Genomic DNA, 18,684 nt, shown 5'->3' with positions numbered 1-18,684 from the left:
CCTTCACTATCATCAAAATTAACAGTAATAAATACCTGAAATATCTGATTGTGGTATAATAAATTTTTTCTATGCTATGTTTTCTTATGGTAAATTCTATTGATTTCAGTACATTTCCACACACTTATTGACAGGTTTTAACACATATGCCAAAAGGAACAGAAGCGACCTCGCTCCTTTGACTCCCACATTTGCTGACAGACTAAAAACCTTGTGAACCCTGACCTGGTTACCATGGTCACGACAAAAGACTGGTTGTTAATGGGTTATTTGTCAGTAACTGTGGACTTGATGTTGATGCGGGGCAAAATCTGGTAAAATAATGGGCATTGATTTTGCTGAGGTTTACAATAAAGGGCATATAAAGCAAGGGGATGTAGAAAAAACATAAACACCTCCAAAAAGCTCAAGCTTTATCTGTTTTCTTACCTGTGAAGATTAACAGGATCCCAATCGTGACTTGCAGACAAAGAGATATGGCGATTAGGGTGACGACGGGGGTGTAAAAGGAACTTTTCGCCCCCTGCTCCATCACGGCTTTCAGCTGGGAGGCGTTGGCCATCAGCAGAGCCAAATCCAACATGCTCTCAGCTGCACTCTTCTTATTGGCATAGTGGTTCATGTTCAGGAGGGGTGGTCCACTGGGCTGAGCATCAGGACGGGTGGCCTAACAATGAAACCAAAGCAGAAATGACTTGGAAATGATGAATCTGAAAAGAATGCGTGGAAATGAACGGAAAAGCAAACTCTGATGTTTTGCTCAATCAACAGAGGAAAACTGCGCGGTGATGGGACAAGCAGTAATGCTGCGCTTCCTGTGCAAGGACGTCAGGGGATCTGGTTGCTGTTCTGAACAAATTGGAAAAACAAGCAGCCATTACTGAAGAGTGACTCTTAAAAACAGAGCCATTAGTGTAGCAAGAAGGGTAACTCTTGTTCACAAGCAGTTTAAGCATCTGAGGATTAAATAAATCAGTTCTACTTCAACATTTCTCCATTTCTCCCTCTTTTTTATTTCATGTCTTTTTTTCTTTCTTTCTTTCGATCTCTATTTTTTTTCCTGTTTCTGTTACCCTGAGTTGAACTCTTCTGTTCCGTAATCTGTTGACTTTACAAATCAAAGCAATGATGACTGACTGTCCTGTACCTTTAATTAAGCTGGTAGCGCGAGGAGACATATTGACCTTTCAGTCATAACCCACTCTAACTGAATATAATTACAGAGTTAAGAGTCTGGGCTGAATAAAACATAGAATTATATTTTAAGGAAAATACATCATTTTAAATATTTTAGCTGTACTTAATACAGAGGAGAAAAATTGTGGTATAAAAATCTTTTTATACCACAATAAATATATACAGTGCCACAATAACCACTTCACAATTTGTCCCATATTAACCACTAGTGCAATTAGTTTTTGTGAGCATTTTGTGTGACTCTCCAACAGAAATTGGTGCAAAATTGTTGAGCGACAGGAAAACAATACTTGCATGTCGAAACACCTTTAATAAATAAAATCAGAGAGCATCTATCTCAACTGACTAATATATAATACCGCAAGCTTTGCTATGAATATCTCAAAGAGCACTGATCAGGCCAGCACCTGAAAATGGCAAGAGCAGAGAGTTAATTGGAAGATGGATGGAGTTGAATATAGGACAAAGATGGGCGAAAACCCTGAGGTTCGCCTTCCAGCAGGACAACCACCCTGGACATACAAACAGAGATATAGAGTCAACGTCCAGATCTGAATCCAATTAAGAATCTGAGGCAGGACTAAAAGATTCCTGAAGATCTAATCTGATTTAGTTTGACCTATTTTGAAAAAACAGAATGGGTGAGAGACTTACGCAGACTTGCTGCTGTAAATACAGCAAAATGCCACACTTTTTCCAAATACCTGTTTATAAAAAAAAAAACAACAACAACAACAAAAAAAACATGTATCATCTCCCCTTCACTTCATGATAACTCACTACTTTATTTAGCTGTACCAAATTAAATACAATATTCTGATATTTGCGGTTTCAATGTGACAAATGATGTGAAAAGGTTTATGGGGTATGACTACTTCTGCTAGGCCCTCATCCTCTCTATGAATTATCAGCATGTATCCTGAGATATGTTAAGTTTCCACTGAATTGATTCTTGTGTGGGCAGTGGTTATGTAACAGATGATTAGCTTGGCTTTTGTTGTGAGTCCACTCCATCCTAGTGGACTTTGCACTCCAAAGAAGAAATTGTACAGGCCTGGATTAGCTTGTTTATTAGCTGAAAGCTCAAAAATAATCTTCCTTCTTAAAACAGTAAAAATGAAGCAGAGTTTCTTGATAAATTTCCAGTAAGATCCTCTGTTTACAGACATATAGCTGACCCCAATCCAACCACTCTGCAGATTGGAGATTCAACACTTTCAAGGCACAGGCAAGCTCTTTCTCTGGCCTTTCAGTAATTAGCAGCCTCTTCCGGACCGCCAAACCACCCGCATTCTTTTTTCCCATAACAAACCCCTGCAGCTGCAGAATGATCATCTTGTCAGAGATTAGCCAAACCACTGCACTGGTAACAACTATCTTCCCTCTGCTCCAAGGACAAAGAGACAAGAAAAGCAGCACCCTCTAATTTGCCACAGATCAGGCTACAGCTGAATAACAGTGCCTTCCGGATATTCACAACAATCAGCTTGTATTGGTTGAGTTGATGTCTGAGTGGAGACTACAGACTAAGAGGGGGTTGGATTTTTGGAGCTGGAGAAAACCTTGTGCTACATTTGTGATCAAGTTTTACGCCGGCCCTTAAATAGGCCATCAAGTTTTATTGCTTTGTCCTTCAAACCATCACATCACCCGCAAAATCTTTCCCTGCATTCAACTGGAAACAGTGGGATGCAGTGTAGAGTCCTTGTTAATGTGAATTTAGGGCAAATGCCACAAATGGATTGCTGTCGTGACGTGTCAGGGTCAACCATTCTGCTCTAAAACACTGACACAGGCTTTTCAAAGACAGGGCTTTATCCCAGAGTCAACAGACAACTGAGTGATAATACCTGTTGTGAGACCAGAGCTAGGAAAACATGGAGCCAATGTGTCTAAAAGCACAGTAGCAGAGGGTTTTTGTTTTCTCAGAAAATACAAATAAAGCCACGTCCCTGTTACCATTCTCTTTTAGTTTTATATTTGAACACTAAAGGCCGAGAGAGAGGCACGTTCTCAGGAGCTGTTAGTCGAGGTTTTCTTATTCTTTCTCAGAACAGCATTTAAATATTCTAACTAACTGAAATCATATTGTGATGAAGGCAGTTTGACATTGCATTGAATAAGCATTTCATATTTTGTAATAGAACCCTATCTGTTTTATATATTTTTTTCTGTTTTATATTTCTATTGATGGTCCCAAGACCATCAAAAGCTGGCCCTCAATAAGGAGAGCAAGCCCAAATGTACAATGAAAAACGTCATCTTCATGTGTGTATGTATGGCCCAGTCAAAGTCTACTCAAAACTTTGTTGTTTGACAACACTCTCTAAACTTATGTTTTCATAGAAGAATGGACAAAAACCTAAACTCCACATGTACAAAGTTGTGCAGCAATAATTTGACACCGTTATCTAAAAAACAAAACAAAACTAAAGCAAATAGTAAAATATGCATTGTTTTCCTTCTTCTTCACTTTGATACAATACTTTGTGTTGTTCTAACCCCTAATATCCAACATAAAGAACACTGAAGTTTCACTTCTGATTAAATTAGGCTGCTTAAAGTCATAAATCTGAAACTGAGACAATTATTCAGAGTACACAATAGTGGGGAAGGTTGAAGCATTTAAATTCCAGAAACTGAGCCCAAACCCTAAATTTAATGAAACAACTTCTTTGTTTGTTGAGATCCCACCCAGGTTTTGGCTGACTTCCCCTCAATAGAGCTGAACTCACAAACTTACACACTTGATCCCAAACTTCTTTTTTTTAACCTTTTCACATGTTGTCACACAGATTAACACAGTCTAACCCAAATACCTGCATGTCAAACTCTGAGAAACTATATGCTTCAGGTATTACTTTGTACCACTAAGCTCTGTGCTTGACGTGCAAGAACAATATCCATCACTTTAGACACTGTAAGACCCCTGCATCCATTATTTAGTTAATTGAACCAACTGCTGAAAGACCAAATTAACCTAACTGTTCTGTTGTGTCTTCCCCTGACTTTTCCCTCATGCATAAGCACTTCTTTGGTTTCCATCCATCATGTTGCGTCAGCAGCCCTCTCTTTTCACTCACCTCAAACTCTGGCCCGTCTCCAGAAGAAGATCGACCCAGCTGTAAATCTAATTTCCATTATTCTCTGTAGAGCTTTTATTTTTACAGCCTCGCACAGAGCAAAGCAAACATGGCCTTCTCAAAATGTGACCCATCCAGCTACAGTAAGAGTAAAATATGAACTGATTCCAGAGGATGCATGAAATTAAAAAATATTAAATAAAAAAGCATTTGGGGGGGATAAGACAAAAGCCTTTGTGTCTGCTTGCTCTGACTCAGAATGTGATTGGTATTAGATTTCAGTGCAAAACAGTCCCGGATATTAAAAGCCTGTGGAAAGTCCGCATGTAGGATCTCCGCCCTAGAAAACAGCCACGGATTTGTTCTTTCTTTCTAGCTTTCTAGATCAATGCGGGTGGGAGACACTTTATAAATGAGATCAGTTGTTCATTTTCTCGAGCGCAAGGGTATTACATTTTTGCATCTGCTGGCTGAGCTCTGTCAGACAGACGGAAGTATCTCTGGCAACCAGGGTCTTCCTCCTGCCTTGTTCCCCAATCAAAAGCACACAGAGCAACACACACACACACACCTAGACACACGCAGACACACATCCATATGAAATTAAATTGACCCACACAGATTGAGTCTGCAGAGATGGCATAGAGAAGTCTGTTTCCCTGCCTTGTAAAATTGGATGCAGCTTTGGACTTCAGTGCATTGTTATTACTTGTCAAATGGACGCTTTAATTGCCTTATAAACCATAAGGCTAATAAACATTTTGTAAGATGCACAGTTTTACTACCACGTCCAAGTGTGGCTGGAGGAATCATGGCCTTTTGAAGTGAGTGTGTGAGCCTTTTTTTTTTATGTGTGCATTTAGGTCAATGAAGCGGTAACAAAGCAGGGTGCTCATTATTTATAAGGTCACTTAGTGTCGCAATGACCATGAATGTCACCTGAGCTACCACGCTTGCAGATCTCAGTTGAATTGCTTCAGGGATGGACTCATGTGGGGACATGAAAATACATGCCATTGCATACGTACGTCACAGTTATATACTGTAGCTTGCAGAACGTTGGCTAATATAGAGAAAGGAACAAAGTATATTCAAATAACAGAGACCACATGTAGCGGATACCTTTTTATTACAATCTAATAATAGAAGGCAAAAGAAGAAAAACTATGGTTAAAAAGGTGAACTGACAGCAAATGCAAGCAAGATTGCATACTGCTGCAATTACTTTAGCCCCATTTCCTCACAATCTAAGCATTGGCTCAGTTCTTTTATATATTTAATTATTTTCTGCGTCATTAAATCTACAGGGTCTAACATTGCTTTTGTCTTTATTTTGCAATTGTGCAGTTTGCAAGAAAGACCAATAATTATGTACAGCCTGACAACAAAGCTCAGTGCAGGATAATCTGGGATCTTTTCTTATGAAAAATGATTTCAGATATCTTACCTCGGCTCCACTTCCCCTGCTGCTGTTGTCGTTCATCATGTTCCAGCGAGCAAAGCTGCTGCAAACTGAACTGTAAACTATCCTGTTAAAAGAGAGGAGAGGACCGTACCTGCAACCATATCCCTGGCAGGGCAACAGCTGCACATTTAGTTTTACTGATATAGTGACATAGCATCGTAAATTTGTGTAAATATACCCTCTACAACAGTCTGTCTCTATGATGGGGGTGGGAAATATTTCACAACTATTAGTCTTTTGCAATAAACCTGTGTGAGGATGTTATAATCATACCTGTCTACTAAACTGGCTATCTAGTATGTTAGAAGCATAAGAAACTTGTGCTAAAACCACACAAAATATTATTTTTCAATGGTCAAAAACGTAGGTTAATAAAAAAAAAAAACATCAAGTACAATGCTTTGGAAAGTATTTACATCCCTACCAGTAGGTGGATTCTTTTTACTAAGTCAGATGACAATGGTTAGATTAGATCTTCATAGGAGAAACGAGATCTATTATTTTTGACACACAGTTGTCTGATGTTTGTAATGCAGCCAATATAAGAGCGCCATTTATTTTCCTTGATTCCGAATTGCTGCCCCAATTTAGTTATAGTTGCAAAAGTGTAAGAAAGAAAAACATATGAGAATTTAAAAGTTGCTTGATCTTGATGTCACTGCCTACACATGTGAGTTGAAACCTGGCTTTAACTTTATTAATTCTGCTTTTCAACAAAACAAGGAAACAAACAGGACAAGTGACTATCACGTGCGGTCCTATAAGTTGATAAATTATAGTGAGCTTGATGAGTTTACAAAAAAGTCTGTCTAGAAGCTTTTAATGGCAGCTACTGTCATTAAATTCACATTTTACTGCTTTTTTATGTCTGAACTTTCACGCAGTCCTTTAACAAACAAAATCAGTAGTTTTTGACAGGTTTTTTTTTGTGTGCTTGCTTTCTGTCTCTATAGAGCTTAATTCGCTTTTATACGAATGACATCGCGTTATAGTTAGTATTTCAAATTCAAAATGAATTTCACTGTCTCCCAGTCAACCAGTCGTTGTCTTTTCTCGTCAAATTTGTGTCTGTCTCTGCTGGAAGGTGCAACAATGTGATGAGTCGGCTGTCTCTGTGGTAGTCCCAGCGTGCTGCGTGATTGGACCGTCCCTGCGGTCGTTACTAGGGGCGTGGAGCCAAGCAAAGTGAATGGGAAACACATTTTTACTGCCTCAGCAGCGCATGAACCCAACGTTGAACGGAGGCGATGACAAGGGAATACAGTTGCGTGCTGAAATTACCTGCCGGGGAGATTACAGAAGAGCTGAAAAAATCCCGTGGCGTGAACCGAGCTGTGTGTTAATTCACCCACAGCCTCAGCGTGCAGCAGCTACAGACAAACAGTCGGTCGGTGAGGTCTCCAAATATTAAAGGATGCGAGGACTTGTCATTTGATAAATACATCACATTCGTCATTTTTCCACCCTCGGCAGTGGGGAGGGAACGTGCTGCCCGGACTGAATCTGGATTTGCTGGTGTTTCGGTGTGACTCCCGTGCGTGAAAAATGGGCTTAATATTGAGATAGGGCGTTCAGAAAGTCCACCCTCTTCTCGCCGTGGACAGTCGGCTAACGTTAGCGAGGTTTTTCTAACTGCGGACCTGACAGGTTCGGTTCGGACTGCTGTGTAAGGTGTAGTCCCGGTGCTGTGTTCGCCTTTCAGCGTTTTCCTTTTCTTCTTAAAGAGGTAAGTTATTTAGTTTTCATCTACATATTTGCTTGTGTCGGTTCAGGGGGTTCATATGATGCGTGGGGTGAGTATATTCAGCGCGTGTAAACGGTTAGCTTGGTTAAACTTAAGTTGTAGCTTGCTAGTTTTTGCTGCACCTGAACGAAGATGGCCTCTGCAAACACTATGGTTTTGTTTAAATAATTTGCTTATATTATGAATCACACCTGCAGACTTTGTCTCGAGGTTGTTTTTTTTTTAAGGTAAAATGCAGGAGATGGCTTAATTTTTTTTAGTTGGTTTATATATTTTTTGTATTTTTACTTCACTAAGTGTAAGTATTTCCTTTCCAGCTCTTTATCTGATGAAATCTCGCCTGTGTCATCCATCCCAGCGCTGTTTAGGGCCTCTGCTGACAAACTGCGTCACCGGGTGGGCGCTGCAGGTATTCATCTGCGAAAAGAGAAGATCTGCATTTGGAAATTGAAGCCATGCCTGGAAGAACCTGGAAACCAAAGTGACTGAACTTTTTAAGTCACCATGGAGCCGGAGACTAGCTGTGGAACTCTCCAAGAGCCCAAGCATTCATCTGTACCCAATTCTCAATGTAATCTCGCCATAAATATGCATGGGCCCATGGGTGATGCAAATGTGAATCTTGTGGACTCTCTAGTGAGAGGTGGAAGTGATCCTTCTTCTGTTTACCAGAGGAATGGGCATCAGAGATTCATCAGGAGAAGTCTGTGGTTTTCAGACACGGATGAGCAATCCTATGAAGCCCCCGAAACTGAAAACCAGAGCAAAATCCTGAACATAAACTTGAGATCAATTGTGGACAGGACACGAGGGACTAGTTGTGGGGTTCAAGAGAGCTCCAGCACTGAAAGCCAGTGTGGGCAAAAAGACAGCGCAACAGAGAGCACCAGTGCGGATGAGGACAAGGAGAGAGTTGGACATCCTTTGAATGTTACTTGCAGCGATGGTGGTAAAGTTGCTACTAAGGCGGTGAGTGAGGAAAATGAAGAGGAAGCAGAGATGAAAGCGGTCTCCACATCTCCAGGAGGAAGGTTCCTTAAATTTGACATCGAGCTCGGGAGAGGGTCTTTCAAAACGGTCTACAAAGGCCTGGATACTGACACCTGGGTGGAGGTGGCCTGGTGTGAGCTGCAGGTAAAGGAACACAAATGTTCCATTTCATTCATATGTTCTGTATGTCTTGTTAAGAATGTAAAAAAAAAAAGTCTTTATTTTTAGAAAGTTTTATTTTCTCTATATTTGAACTTTTTACAGGTCTTTACAGGTTTCTTAAGCAGTCTAGAAAAGTTGGGTCAAGTATTTTCCTGAACTGGTTAAGTTTAGGTTAAAAAAAAGGGAAAATATTCAAATATGATCCATCAATTCCAGTATGAAAATGTTTATGATTTTGATGGTTTTGAAATATTTTTCTCTGTCTTTTGTGGGAGTTTTCCCCTATAGAATGACGCCTCCATTTATCCATTAAAGCATCTTCTAAATCTTATTAGGATTATACATGTGATGTGCTTATAGGCTGGAAGTGGTGGGATTGAAAATAAATTGATTTTATAAGTTTAATGATTTGGAAAAACAAATCGGACTGCTTTTTTTTACGACATAATTTGTTGATCAGAGATGACGGAGTGAAAGTTTTTTAATTGTTTATCCACTTTATTTGCTTATTATTTATTTTGTTCATCATACTAAGCAGAACTATATTAAAGATACATTAAAAATAAATATGTCTAGGGATAAATAAAAAAGAATCTTAAATGTTTTTAAAAACTATAGGTTAATGTGTTTTGAATATTCACTTAAGACTTTTATGTTCTTCATTTATACAAATGGGGCAAAATCCCCAGCTTAATGCTTTACAAAAGTATTAACTAATTATTTCCGTCCTTTGGAGACTGTAACAGGGATTATCTCTCTCTCCCTCAATCTCCCAGGAGGCTTACTAGGGGCTGTAGTAGGCATGACTGACCCCTTAAAGAAAGCAAACCTGTACAGGGTTTGTTTTCTACAATCTCGCTAAATTGCTGACGATTAATTCAAATCATATTCCACCAACCTTCACTTTTAGCTATTCTAGTTTTCCAAGGTAACTCTGTGACACCACAGAGCGGTTACTGGAGCGGACAGTGCTGGACTTGCATGTTGTGACTGGTTCTACGCCCCTAAATCCCTCCCTCTGTGCAACAGGAGGTGGATAGACGCGCAGCAGCTGAGGTGCGCTGTGGCCTGCTGGGAACTGTGCAGCAGCTAGTGGCCTCAGCGCTGTGACTGAGGAGATAAAACATGCTACAGCAGCAGCAGCTACAAGGGAGTGTGCATGACAAATCTGTTGTGTGTGACTGCATTGCTGCGATGCGCTGTGGCATTTGATCGTTCAGTGGGACTCTATAGATAGGAATGAGTAACGTAGCATCATGCTGACTGAATTTGAGTGTCTCTGTGTCTTCCTGAAGCTGAAAAGCAGAGCAGCTGTTTGGTTCACTTGTTGATACAAAGTTGAACAGGAAGCAGTTTGCTGCTTTTTCCCCTTTTGACACATTTACTAACAGACACTCAGGAGTAGATGTCCAGTTTTAAAATAGTACTGTGGTCTTTACACCTGCCACAAGTTTTGCATGGTTGCCTATTGCCTATTTTGCTTGGTAACTGTCATTTTGCATTTGTATGAGCTTCTTTTAACTAACAGAAAAGAAACTGTCATAATACAATTTTCACATTTTCATCTTTTACAGTAACCATGTCCAGTGTTTTTACTAGTTTATTTTACATTGTTTGATATCGACACTAGCTATTTCTTATGTGCAAGGTAGTATTTTTGTAGTTATTGCAAGAGCAACTAAGATTTGAAAGATATTTTATAAACCTCTGGTATTTTCTTCTGTTTGCTTTGTAGATCATTAGTCTAGATTGAAACCTTGCTTTTGAGATTTTACTTGGAAGGGAAACCGAAGTCTAAAACAAGACCTTTGTGTAATGTAACTTTGGTTGGTAAATTTTAACTATGGTACCTGGCAGTTCTTGATAAGTGATTTAGTTAGTAACTGTTCTTTTTGGTGTTGTGAGAGAGACGGATACGTTTTAGGCTGTTGAGGAAGTTATGACCGTCAAAATGACCATCACATCTTCCTTAAATCTACGATATATCTCCAGATACAGCAGCCAACCATTCATAAGTTGAAAGAAATTTGTATTAGATGTAGTCATTGAGTCTAGGATAATCTCTGAAATTTATTTTAGTCAAATTTTATACAAATTTTTATAGTTTTTTTTTTCTAACAAAAACTACATAACAAGAAAAATCTATGGAAAGAATGGATTTGAAAATGTAGAAATATTCTAAAAGATACAAATTTGTCATTTTTTTTACCGTCGCTTTTTTTTTTTTACTTCACTTAATTTGGATTGGATTAGATTTTTTTTTTCACAGTAGACCCACTCAGTTGATAAAATCAGAAGCAGAAAATACGACTTGAACCACGGCTTGAGATGCTGTCAAACCATACAGGCCCACCATGCAGAGATTACATAACCAGAACTCCTGTTGTGTAGGGTCTCTTCTTCTTGGAGTAAGACATAAAGCCACATCCTTAGCATGAAATACTCTGCTGCCCCATTGATCTGTGCTTGTGTAAAACTCCTGGTTGGTAAAATGTCAATTGTCCGAGTGAGTGCAGTCTGAGGTCTACATTGTACCGGTTTAATTTGATCAAATGGATCAGGGGAAACATCTTCAGCTGTCTCCTTATAACTGCTTTATATTGTGGTAACTGAAGCCAGCACTGTGGCTGCAGCAGAGTAATCACTGCAAATTCTGTCAGCGCTTTAAAGTCAGGAAATACTTATCACAGAAAAGTGATCATGGCTTGGCAGGACTTCTCGAAAGCGTAATTTATTTATTTTTCCCCGTCTGTAAGCACTCGCTGTATTGGGAGGAAATTCCGCAGTGTGCAGTCCTTCTGCACCAAGGGTGGTGTCGGGATCACAAACCTGCAGTCCAGTAGCTCTTCAAAGAAGTGTCAGCACTTGGACAGCAAGATTTATGGTGCATGTTTTGGTCCGGAGGTCAGCGACGTTGCCCCATGCCGTGAGGGGATTTGTGTTTTGATAGTGTCTGCCATGATGATGGTCTCTGTACACTAAATGCCTCTCTGCCTGTGGGTTTGACATCGAAGAGCTTGAAAAATGAACCTAAACTTTGCTAATTAATCATGGAGACTCATTTGTACCTGAAAATAGATGTTAGGGTCACCATTAAGATTAGGATGGTGAACTGCAATTTTCAGGGTTCATTGCCCCTGTATTCTAACCTCCGATAATAGTAGATGTCTTTATGATTTTAGTTTCAATAAGAAATGTATTTGGCTTAGGGCTGATGGTTTCATAAATGATATATAGTCATGATATTTTTGTTCACTATTATGATTGCATCGTTAATGAAATGATTGAGTTTATAAAAGCAATTCATTTATTTTACTTAATTGTTGCATGTGTAAAACAGTTCCTCAATCTGGATGCATTCAAAAATCATCAGAGGTAAAACTAAATTACAAACTATAAGAAAAAAAATCATACTTGTCTCAACTAATGATGAAAAACACAGAGTTATTTTGAATAAACAAATTTCCTGATATTTTTGTGTGGCAACCTAACAAAAGATAGACAAAATATGTTACCATTTCTGGTTACTTTTTCTATTTGTTTAAAAAAATCATTTACATTTTACATTAACCATTTACATTACATTTACATTTTATATTTACCATTTACATTACATTTACATTTTATATTTACCATTTTAATTAATTTACATTGACATTATTTACATTTACATTGCATTACCATTTACCTTTTACATTTCGGTTGAACTGATTTATTGTTTTGCAGAGTGGTGCTGACACCATCTAGCAGTGGATCTTCTTGTGTTTTTGATGCGTCTTTAAATAAAAAGCACTCCTAAGCTGACTTTACCTGTATTTGTTTGCTCAATGCTGCTTTTTCTGGCATTACCGGTTGCTGGCCATTTTGCCTCTTCACCATTTTGAACATTTGCAGTATGGTTGTTGCATTCCCGACTTCTTCAGGTGTGAGATATGCAAGGTGCATTTCCGCCATGCGTCAGTTCACACCTGCCAGTGTGATGTCGCTGCTTTCTTTTCCTGCTATTTGTACTCGACCGTCCTAAGCACGTTGGTTCAGCCTTTGAAACCTACGTAAGTCTGCATAAGATGAAAGAAATTCTAAAATAATTGTAATAGTAATAATACAATATATTTGTACTGCACTTTCCTAAACACTCAAAGGCACTTTACAAGAATCAAGAAAAAATACAAACAGAACACTAAGTTCATCTAACAAAATCACTAACAGAGAACACTTAAATACACAAATAAAATGAAGCCATACTTGCAAATCAGCTATGCCAAAATTATATTAGCTAAGTTTTTTTTATGTTGTTTGGTAAACATCAAAATTAAATGGCATCTTCTATGACTACAAATATTGCATCCAAGCAGTCCATTATAATTATATTGCACACATTAAAAATTCAAAGATGAGTAAGATTCAATGTTTTCTTGTTCATCATAATCTTGCTACCCCAGAGATAATCTTACTACTGTAGAGATGTGCTTCATTGCTTTTAATGTAGGGTATTAGTTTAGGTTTGTATTTTATATAATCTTCATTGTGTGTTTGTTTAGATAGAAACTATATTTTGAGACCTAAAATTAGGCAGTGTGTTTTGATTTATCACTGTCCTTTATGGTATCTGGCTCACAGCTGTCATCTGAAGATCTCTTGGTAGCCCATAAAGTCTATGTAGAGACTAGTTGTCTGAGCCAAGAACAACCCACACTGTCCACAATATCTCCACATCTAGGTCACATTCAACAACATTTTTAAGCACATGCATCAACAAGTCAAGAAGTCAACTCCCAATGAAAACATAATTCCCGTCATGCATGTTTCTTGAAAGGTTTTGACAATGCCAGTTTTACCTTTCCCAGCCTTCTTAGAATAAATTCGATTTTCTGGTTTAGAACTGTATGTCTACTGTGGTATTTTGCATTTTATATTCTTTTACTTTGAACACAACCCTTTGATGCATTTGATGCATTTCTTCCTCTCCTTGAGGTGTGAGAGAAGACTGTTTTTTGTGCCAGTCTTTTATGTAACACAGATGGCCTTGACACAAGCTGTGATGTTAATCTGCGAGGAGAATGCAGGAGTCTCCAATTGTTCTGAAGAAACCTTTCCTATGCTGCTGTTTGCCTTTCCTTATTCCGTCTTTGCTCACTGGAATTTGTTTAAAACCTTAAGAACTTCCTGCTTCTGCCAGTTGGGACTCCGCATGTAGATTTTTATCTTGGTGTTGAACGCTGTGTGCACTCTTCCAGACACAGTTTACCTCTGACTCTGCTGACATTTCTCTGGTATTTGGCTGGGAGCTTGTTTTCATTCAGAATCAATCAGATTCTTGGCTTGTAAATGAGGAAGCTGTTGAAGATGCCATGATGGCGATATCTGACTGTCCGCCTTGGATGGCTTGGCAATGTTGTGGCAAGTAAACAAAAGCCTTGACCTCAAGATCAGCTTGGTATATCTTGATTACAAGTTCTTGATTTCACTGTTACCTGAGATCAGATTAAAGGTCTGTCTACACAGTGCAGCTTTATTTATTTTTTCCTTTTGAAAAAATAAATGAAGCTAAATTTTTTGTATCTTGCACAAACAGCTTAAATCGGAGACATTTTTTCTGTCAAAAATATTATTAAAGCCAAAGCATTAAAGAACTGTGCAGCTTGTGGTGTAACTGTAAATTTTCACAGTTGCAGAATCAAATGTGAAAGAGAAGTGTAGGTTGCATAAAGCGACAGTATAAATAACAATTAAATGACACCAGCCATTTTATTGGGTATTTGTAAACACAAAGTCTCAGTCAGTCATATGGCAGAAACTGAATGCATTTAGACATTTAGATGACTTGCTGTTCAAACCGAGCAACAGAATGGAAAAGAAAAATTATTTTAGATGTTAAATAATTGCTGTTGCAGACTTAAACTGAGTATTTAAAAAATATATTATTTTACTGGGATTTCTGTACCCCCATCTCTATGGTTTGCAGAAAATGGTCAGAAAAAGCAAAAGTACATATGTCTTGATGACAAAACAACATGGCTTCTTTCTGCTTAGTATTAACAGTTTACTGGTGGTGGTGGTGTAATGGTGTGGGGGATAATGGCACACATTGGGTTTTGCTTCTAGTGACCAGTAATTGCATATTACACAATTCAGTCAGTGTAAGAATTTTTTTGACAAATGACTCTGAGTTGTGTAGAGGAGTATATAGTTTCCTGTGAACATATTTAACAACTCCAACTCATCCATAGATACTCCAAAGCAAAATTTTAACCAAGCGTCTATTTGTTTACAGACAAGGCAGCAGGAGATCAGTGTAGATCAGACTTGGTGACTGTAGCTAGTGCCATTTCAGAATCTCCCAGGTTCAGACATGCTTGAGTTCCTTTGTCACTCAGCCAACCAGAGTTTAGGGACAAACCTGTTGGAAAACCACAGCAATCTTGCCTGATGTTTTGCTCTAACAGGGATAATGGAAAATTTGCCACTTAGAAACACAGAAAAACATCTCTCTCTGTTACATGTTCAGCATAGTGTTTAAATGACATGTTTTAATTCGGAATTCGCATTAACTAATTTTATGACTGACTTTTTCCTTTTTTACTTTTTGGGAATATTTCATCCCCTACCAGTTGAATATACAAACATTTAATTTTGGCTGTTAATATTTTATTTGCCAGCTTAGACGTGTCATCATCAGTATTGAAGGTTGTTATCAGGTCTGGCATGAGAAGTGATTGGAGAAAATTTTGCATTATTGGACGACTGCGATAGATAAGTGATGGAGGTTTAGTTGGGCTGGACAATGTATAGCAGATTTGTTATTTTTGTTCTATCCTTGTTCACTGTTAGGAATTAAAAATATATTTGCTAGTTACATAACTACTGCAAGGAACCAATTTGGTGGTGCCTGTTTAATCCGGCAGAAAATGTTTAGAAGGGTTTAGAGATGTTCTGGTAAAGCCATTAAGAAACCACAACAAGGTTGTTTCATTGCCAAAACAACAGAAGTAGCCAAATATGGAAATGTTTACACCGTTTTTTTTTTAGCAGTAAGATAAACTACTGAGTAAAACACATTAGGACTGCTTAACTATGCATTATTGCATATTCCATGTTCCCCGTACCGCTGTACTTGTCAGGTTTTATGATGTTTTCTTTGGTTGTTTACGACCTTAATCTTAACTGCTGATCTGACTACTTTACATGATTGGTCAATATATTAATTACTTCTGTGTAGGCTTTCCAGCAGTATATCTCAGGTTTACCAAATTACAAATGACACTCTTGATTATTTTTTTTACAAGTAGGTTTAGATTTCATCTTCCTTTTTTTAAGGAGCTTTTTGTAAAAGGTTTTTAGTTGCAGTCACTCAACTTGTAAACAGTCTTTTAAAGGTGAGATGCTGATTGTTGAAATACATTTCCTCTTTTGTATTGTTAAAAAAAAGGCAATTAAAATTTTTGCTACCTTGAGCTGAAAAGGGTTTTAATTACAAAATACTTGCATTTTTAAATAACTTTTGTAAAAAAAATTCCTGTATTATTCCTGTATGCAGCCTGTTATTCCATTAAGACACACAATTTATTGCACATTGAATAATAATTCCCGTTATTTTTGGATCAATTAAGGTCAAATGCACGTCTGTTTTATTGGATAGCTAAAATTTACCATCAGTTTTTACTGTATCTTACAATTTGTGTTGCTCGTTGTTTTACCTTGAATGGCAAATTTATCAGACTTTTTTTCAACTTGCACACAGTGCACACACCACTGACCTCTCTGTCTCATCTCCCTGCAATAGGAAGTCTGACTACAGCTCATTTAGAGTAATTATCCTGTCTGGAATTGAGCTGGTTGTTTGTGTGAACAAACCTGTTGCAATATTGTTTCCTGTTCAGACCACCTGATTATGTTCTTGGAGTTAAAACAATTAACAATTTCAATACAATGTCTGCTTGACCTCCATATACTGATTTTTATGTAATGACGACAAAATGCCCCCACTTGAGCATTCCTGTGCTTTTAAATCTTTCTGTCATATGAAACAGGCATTTTTAAATGTACCGTATATTAATACCCTTAGTTTTAGGAAATATTGAATATTTTTGTCCTAGTTTATAGAATTGTTGTTGCAATGTAGAGCATTTGTTGTAACTGTAGCACTTAAGGTTTAGTTCCATAATATGTCCTCTTCTTTTATTTTAGTGGAATCCTAAAATCTCCCCACTATAACATCAATTAATATTTTGGATACATTTATTATTTTATCTCTAGATTTTCTATATTCAATGATTTACATGTAAATCAGTGAATATAAATAGATTATAATTTGCATATTACACAATTTTTTTTTAAATGTATAGTTAAAAATAAATTTTCTGTACAATATAATATGGGCTTATAATTAGGGCACAGCTTCAGGAAAACATGATGCTACTTTTTGAAAGCTACCTGATCTCCAAGCTCTAAATTAGTTGTGGGCAATAAAAGGCTCATTGTTCGACATGAAGCTCCATCCAAATGGCTCAGTGCACTGTTGGAAAAACAGTTTCAATGCCTGGTGCCTGAAAAGCCATAACCTAACAAAAACTACATTCAAACAGTTCTTTGCAGTCAAGCTAGTCCACATGTTGATATTGCACTGATGATTCTGATTTCATATATTGTACTGCTAATGTAATTTATTTTTTAATGATTGCTGTGCATAAATATTACAGTGAAGCTGGTTGAAAATAGTTGTTAGCTCTCAATTATACTTATTTATGCATGCATGTGAATTAGGGCTGTATAATAAACTGTGTGAATGTATCACTATCATAGTACCATGGTATGCAGTCTTCATATTATGAGGAACTGCCTAGACTCTAATTAATGTTGGCTATTAAGTACCATACATTTAGGCACTTTGTAATAGCTCAAAGTATTTAATGCAGCATTATAGGTTTTAGAAGGAAAAGACTTAGACAGGTGCTTATGTCATTAAGAAGCTAGAAATGAATTATTTCTTTGCCAAAACAGTAGATGCTGACCATCGGCATTTCTTTTCTGTAAAATGTTGTTGCCAAGATGAAAATAATGCATTTTATTTTTCAAGCAGCTTCAACAAGATTGCTTGCTGTGAACTCAAAGCAAAGTAAAAAGAACATTTGACCTTTTAACGCAAGTTTCACAACATTCACCAATGTTATTTCACGTCGCATGTTTTCCTAATATTGTGTAGTTCTGACATGTTTCCATAAGCATTTACACGTCACTGAACGTGTAAAACATGTCTTGGGTCATTTAGTTGGACTGGGAATTTTCAAATTCCTGTTAAAATTACTTCCTTAATATATTTCATAGAAGTTTCCTGTGAACAGGGAAACACCAGTACAATTCATAATCACAGAAAGTACCTACTGGTTTTGGTGCTCAAGGCAGGTGTGATGCAACCTGAAGATTCCTTCACTATTATGAGTTTCCACTCGGATCTGAAGTCCCTGAAAGTTGAGTTCAAGTGAAAAGATAAAAGCAAAAATAGCCTGCCGTCCTGCTTGAACAGGCCTTCCTGCAAGGCTGGTTGGAGAGTTGGGTATGTTTGCGTTTATTCATTTTGGCTCTGGAACGCATTGACTGTTAAACAGTTCCAGATCAACATGTATATTAACTGTTGGTTTCACATAATTGCTGCTTACTCACATGGCTGATGTCTAAACCTTTGTAGCTTCCTACATGCTGTGACTTCTCAGGAACAACCAGCCTTCTGAAGTGGTGACAGATACCATTTTAAATGCTGTAGCAGAGATTTCCTGCAGGTTTATGTAGAAACAAATCATTCTTGAATTGTTGAAAGGGAACAGTTTCATAGACGGCAGGCTTATCCAAAATGTATTTTCAGTAGTTGTGGGAGCGGGTTTTACTTTAGAGTCCTCCAGCTATCTTTAATTACGACCTAGCCGTGGAAGGCGTTGATCTCGTACTATGTAATAAATTATTGCATAATTTGAAAGGTGGTCAACCAGGTCACCAAGTTGAGCTTGGGGCATTTTCACATAAACTCTCCTCACATTTTATGAGCCCTT

General features: G+C 37.8%; 2 protein-coding genes across 9 annotated transcripts in view; one reads left to right on the top strand and one right to left on the bottom strand.

Annotated features, from left to right (window-relative positions):
• LOC103145081 (ninjurin-1) overlaps positions 1–5,790 on the bottom strand; it is a 16,990-nt gene extending 11,200 nt beyond the window's left edge. Inside the window, exons 1-2 of the mRNA XM_007562351.2 lie at positions 5,728–5,790; positions 430–667 (exon numbers count right to left, since the gene is read on the bottom strand). Of these exons, the coding sequence (XP_007562413.2) occupies positions 430–667; positions 5,728–5,766 (277 nt within the window). The 5' untranslated portion in view covers positions 5,767–5,790. The remainder of the gene's footprint in view (positions 1–429; positions 668–5,727) is intronic.
• A 1,105-nt stretch (positions 5,791–6,895) lies between these two features.
• Positions 6,896–18,684, top strand: part of LOC103145080 (serine/threonine-protein kinase WNK2) — a 51,975-nt gene continuing 40,186 nt past the window's right edge. For 5 of the 8 annotated variants that reach the window (XM_016676511.1, XM_016676514.1, XM_016676512.1 and 2 more), the window contains exons 1-2: positions 6,897–7,471; positions 7,807–8,623. In XM_016676511.1, coding sequence (XP_016531997.1) covers positions 7,994–8,623 — 630 coding nt within the window. In that variant the 5' untranslated portion in view covers positions 6,897–7,471; positions 7,807–7,993. Of the gene's footprint in view, positions 7,472–7,806; positions 8,624–18,684 lie in introns of all 8 variants that reach the window. The other 3 variants (XM_016676513.1, XM_016676510.1, XM_016676515.1) reach the window with 3 other exon arrangements.

This window comes from Poecilia formosa, unplaced genomic scaffold (assembly GCF_000485575.1).
Source record: "Poecilia formosa unplaced genomic scaffold, Poecilia_formosa-5.1.2 Scaffold135, whole genome shotgun sequence".
In the NCBI taxonomy this organism is placed as follows: Eukaryota; Metazoa; Chordata; class Actinopteri; order Cyprinodontiformes; family Poeciliidae; genus Poecilia; species Poecilia formosa.
This window is presented reverse-complemented; position numbering and strand designations above follow the sequence as displayed.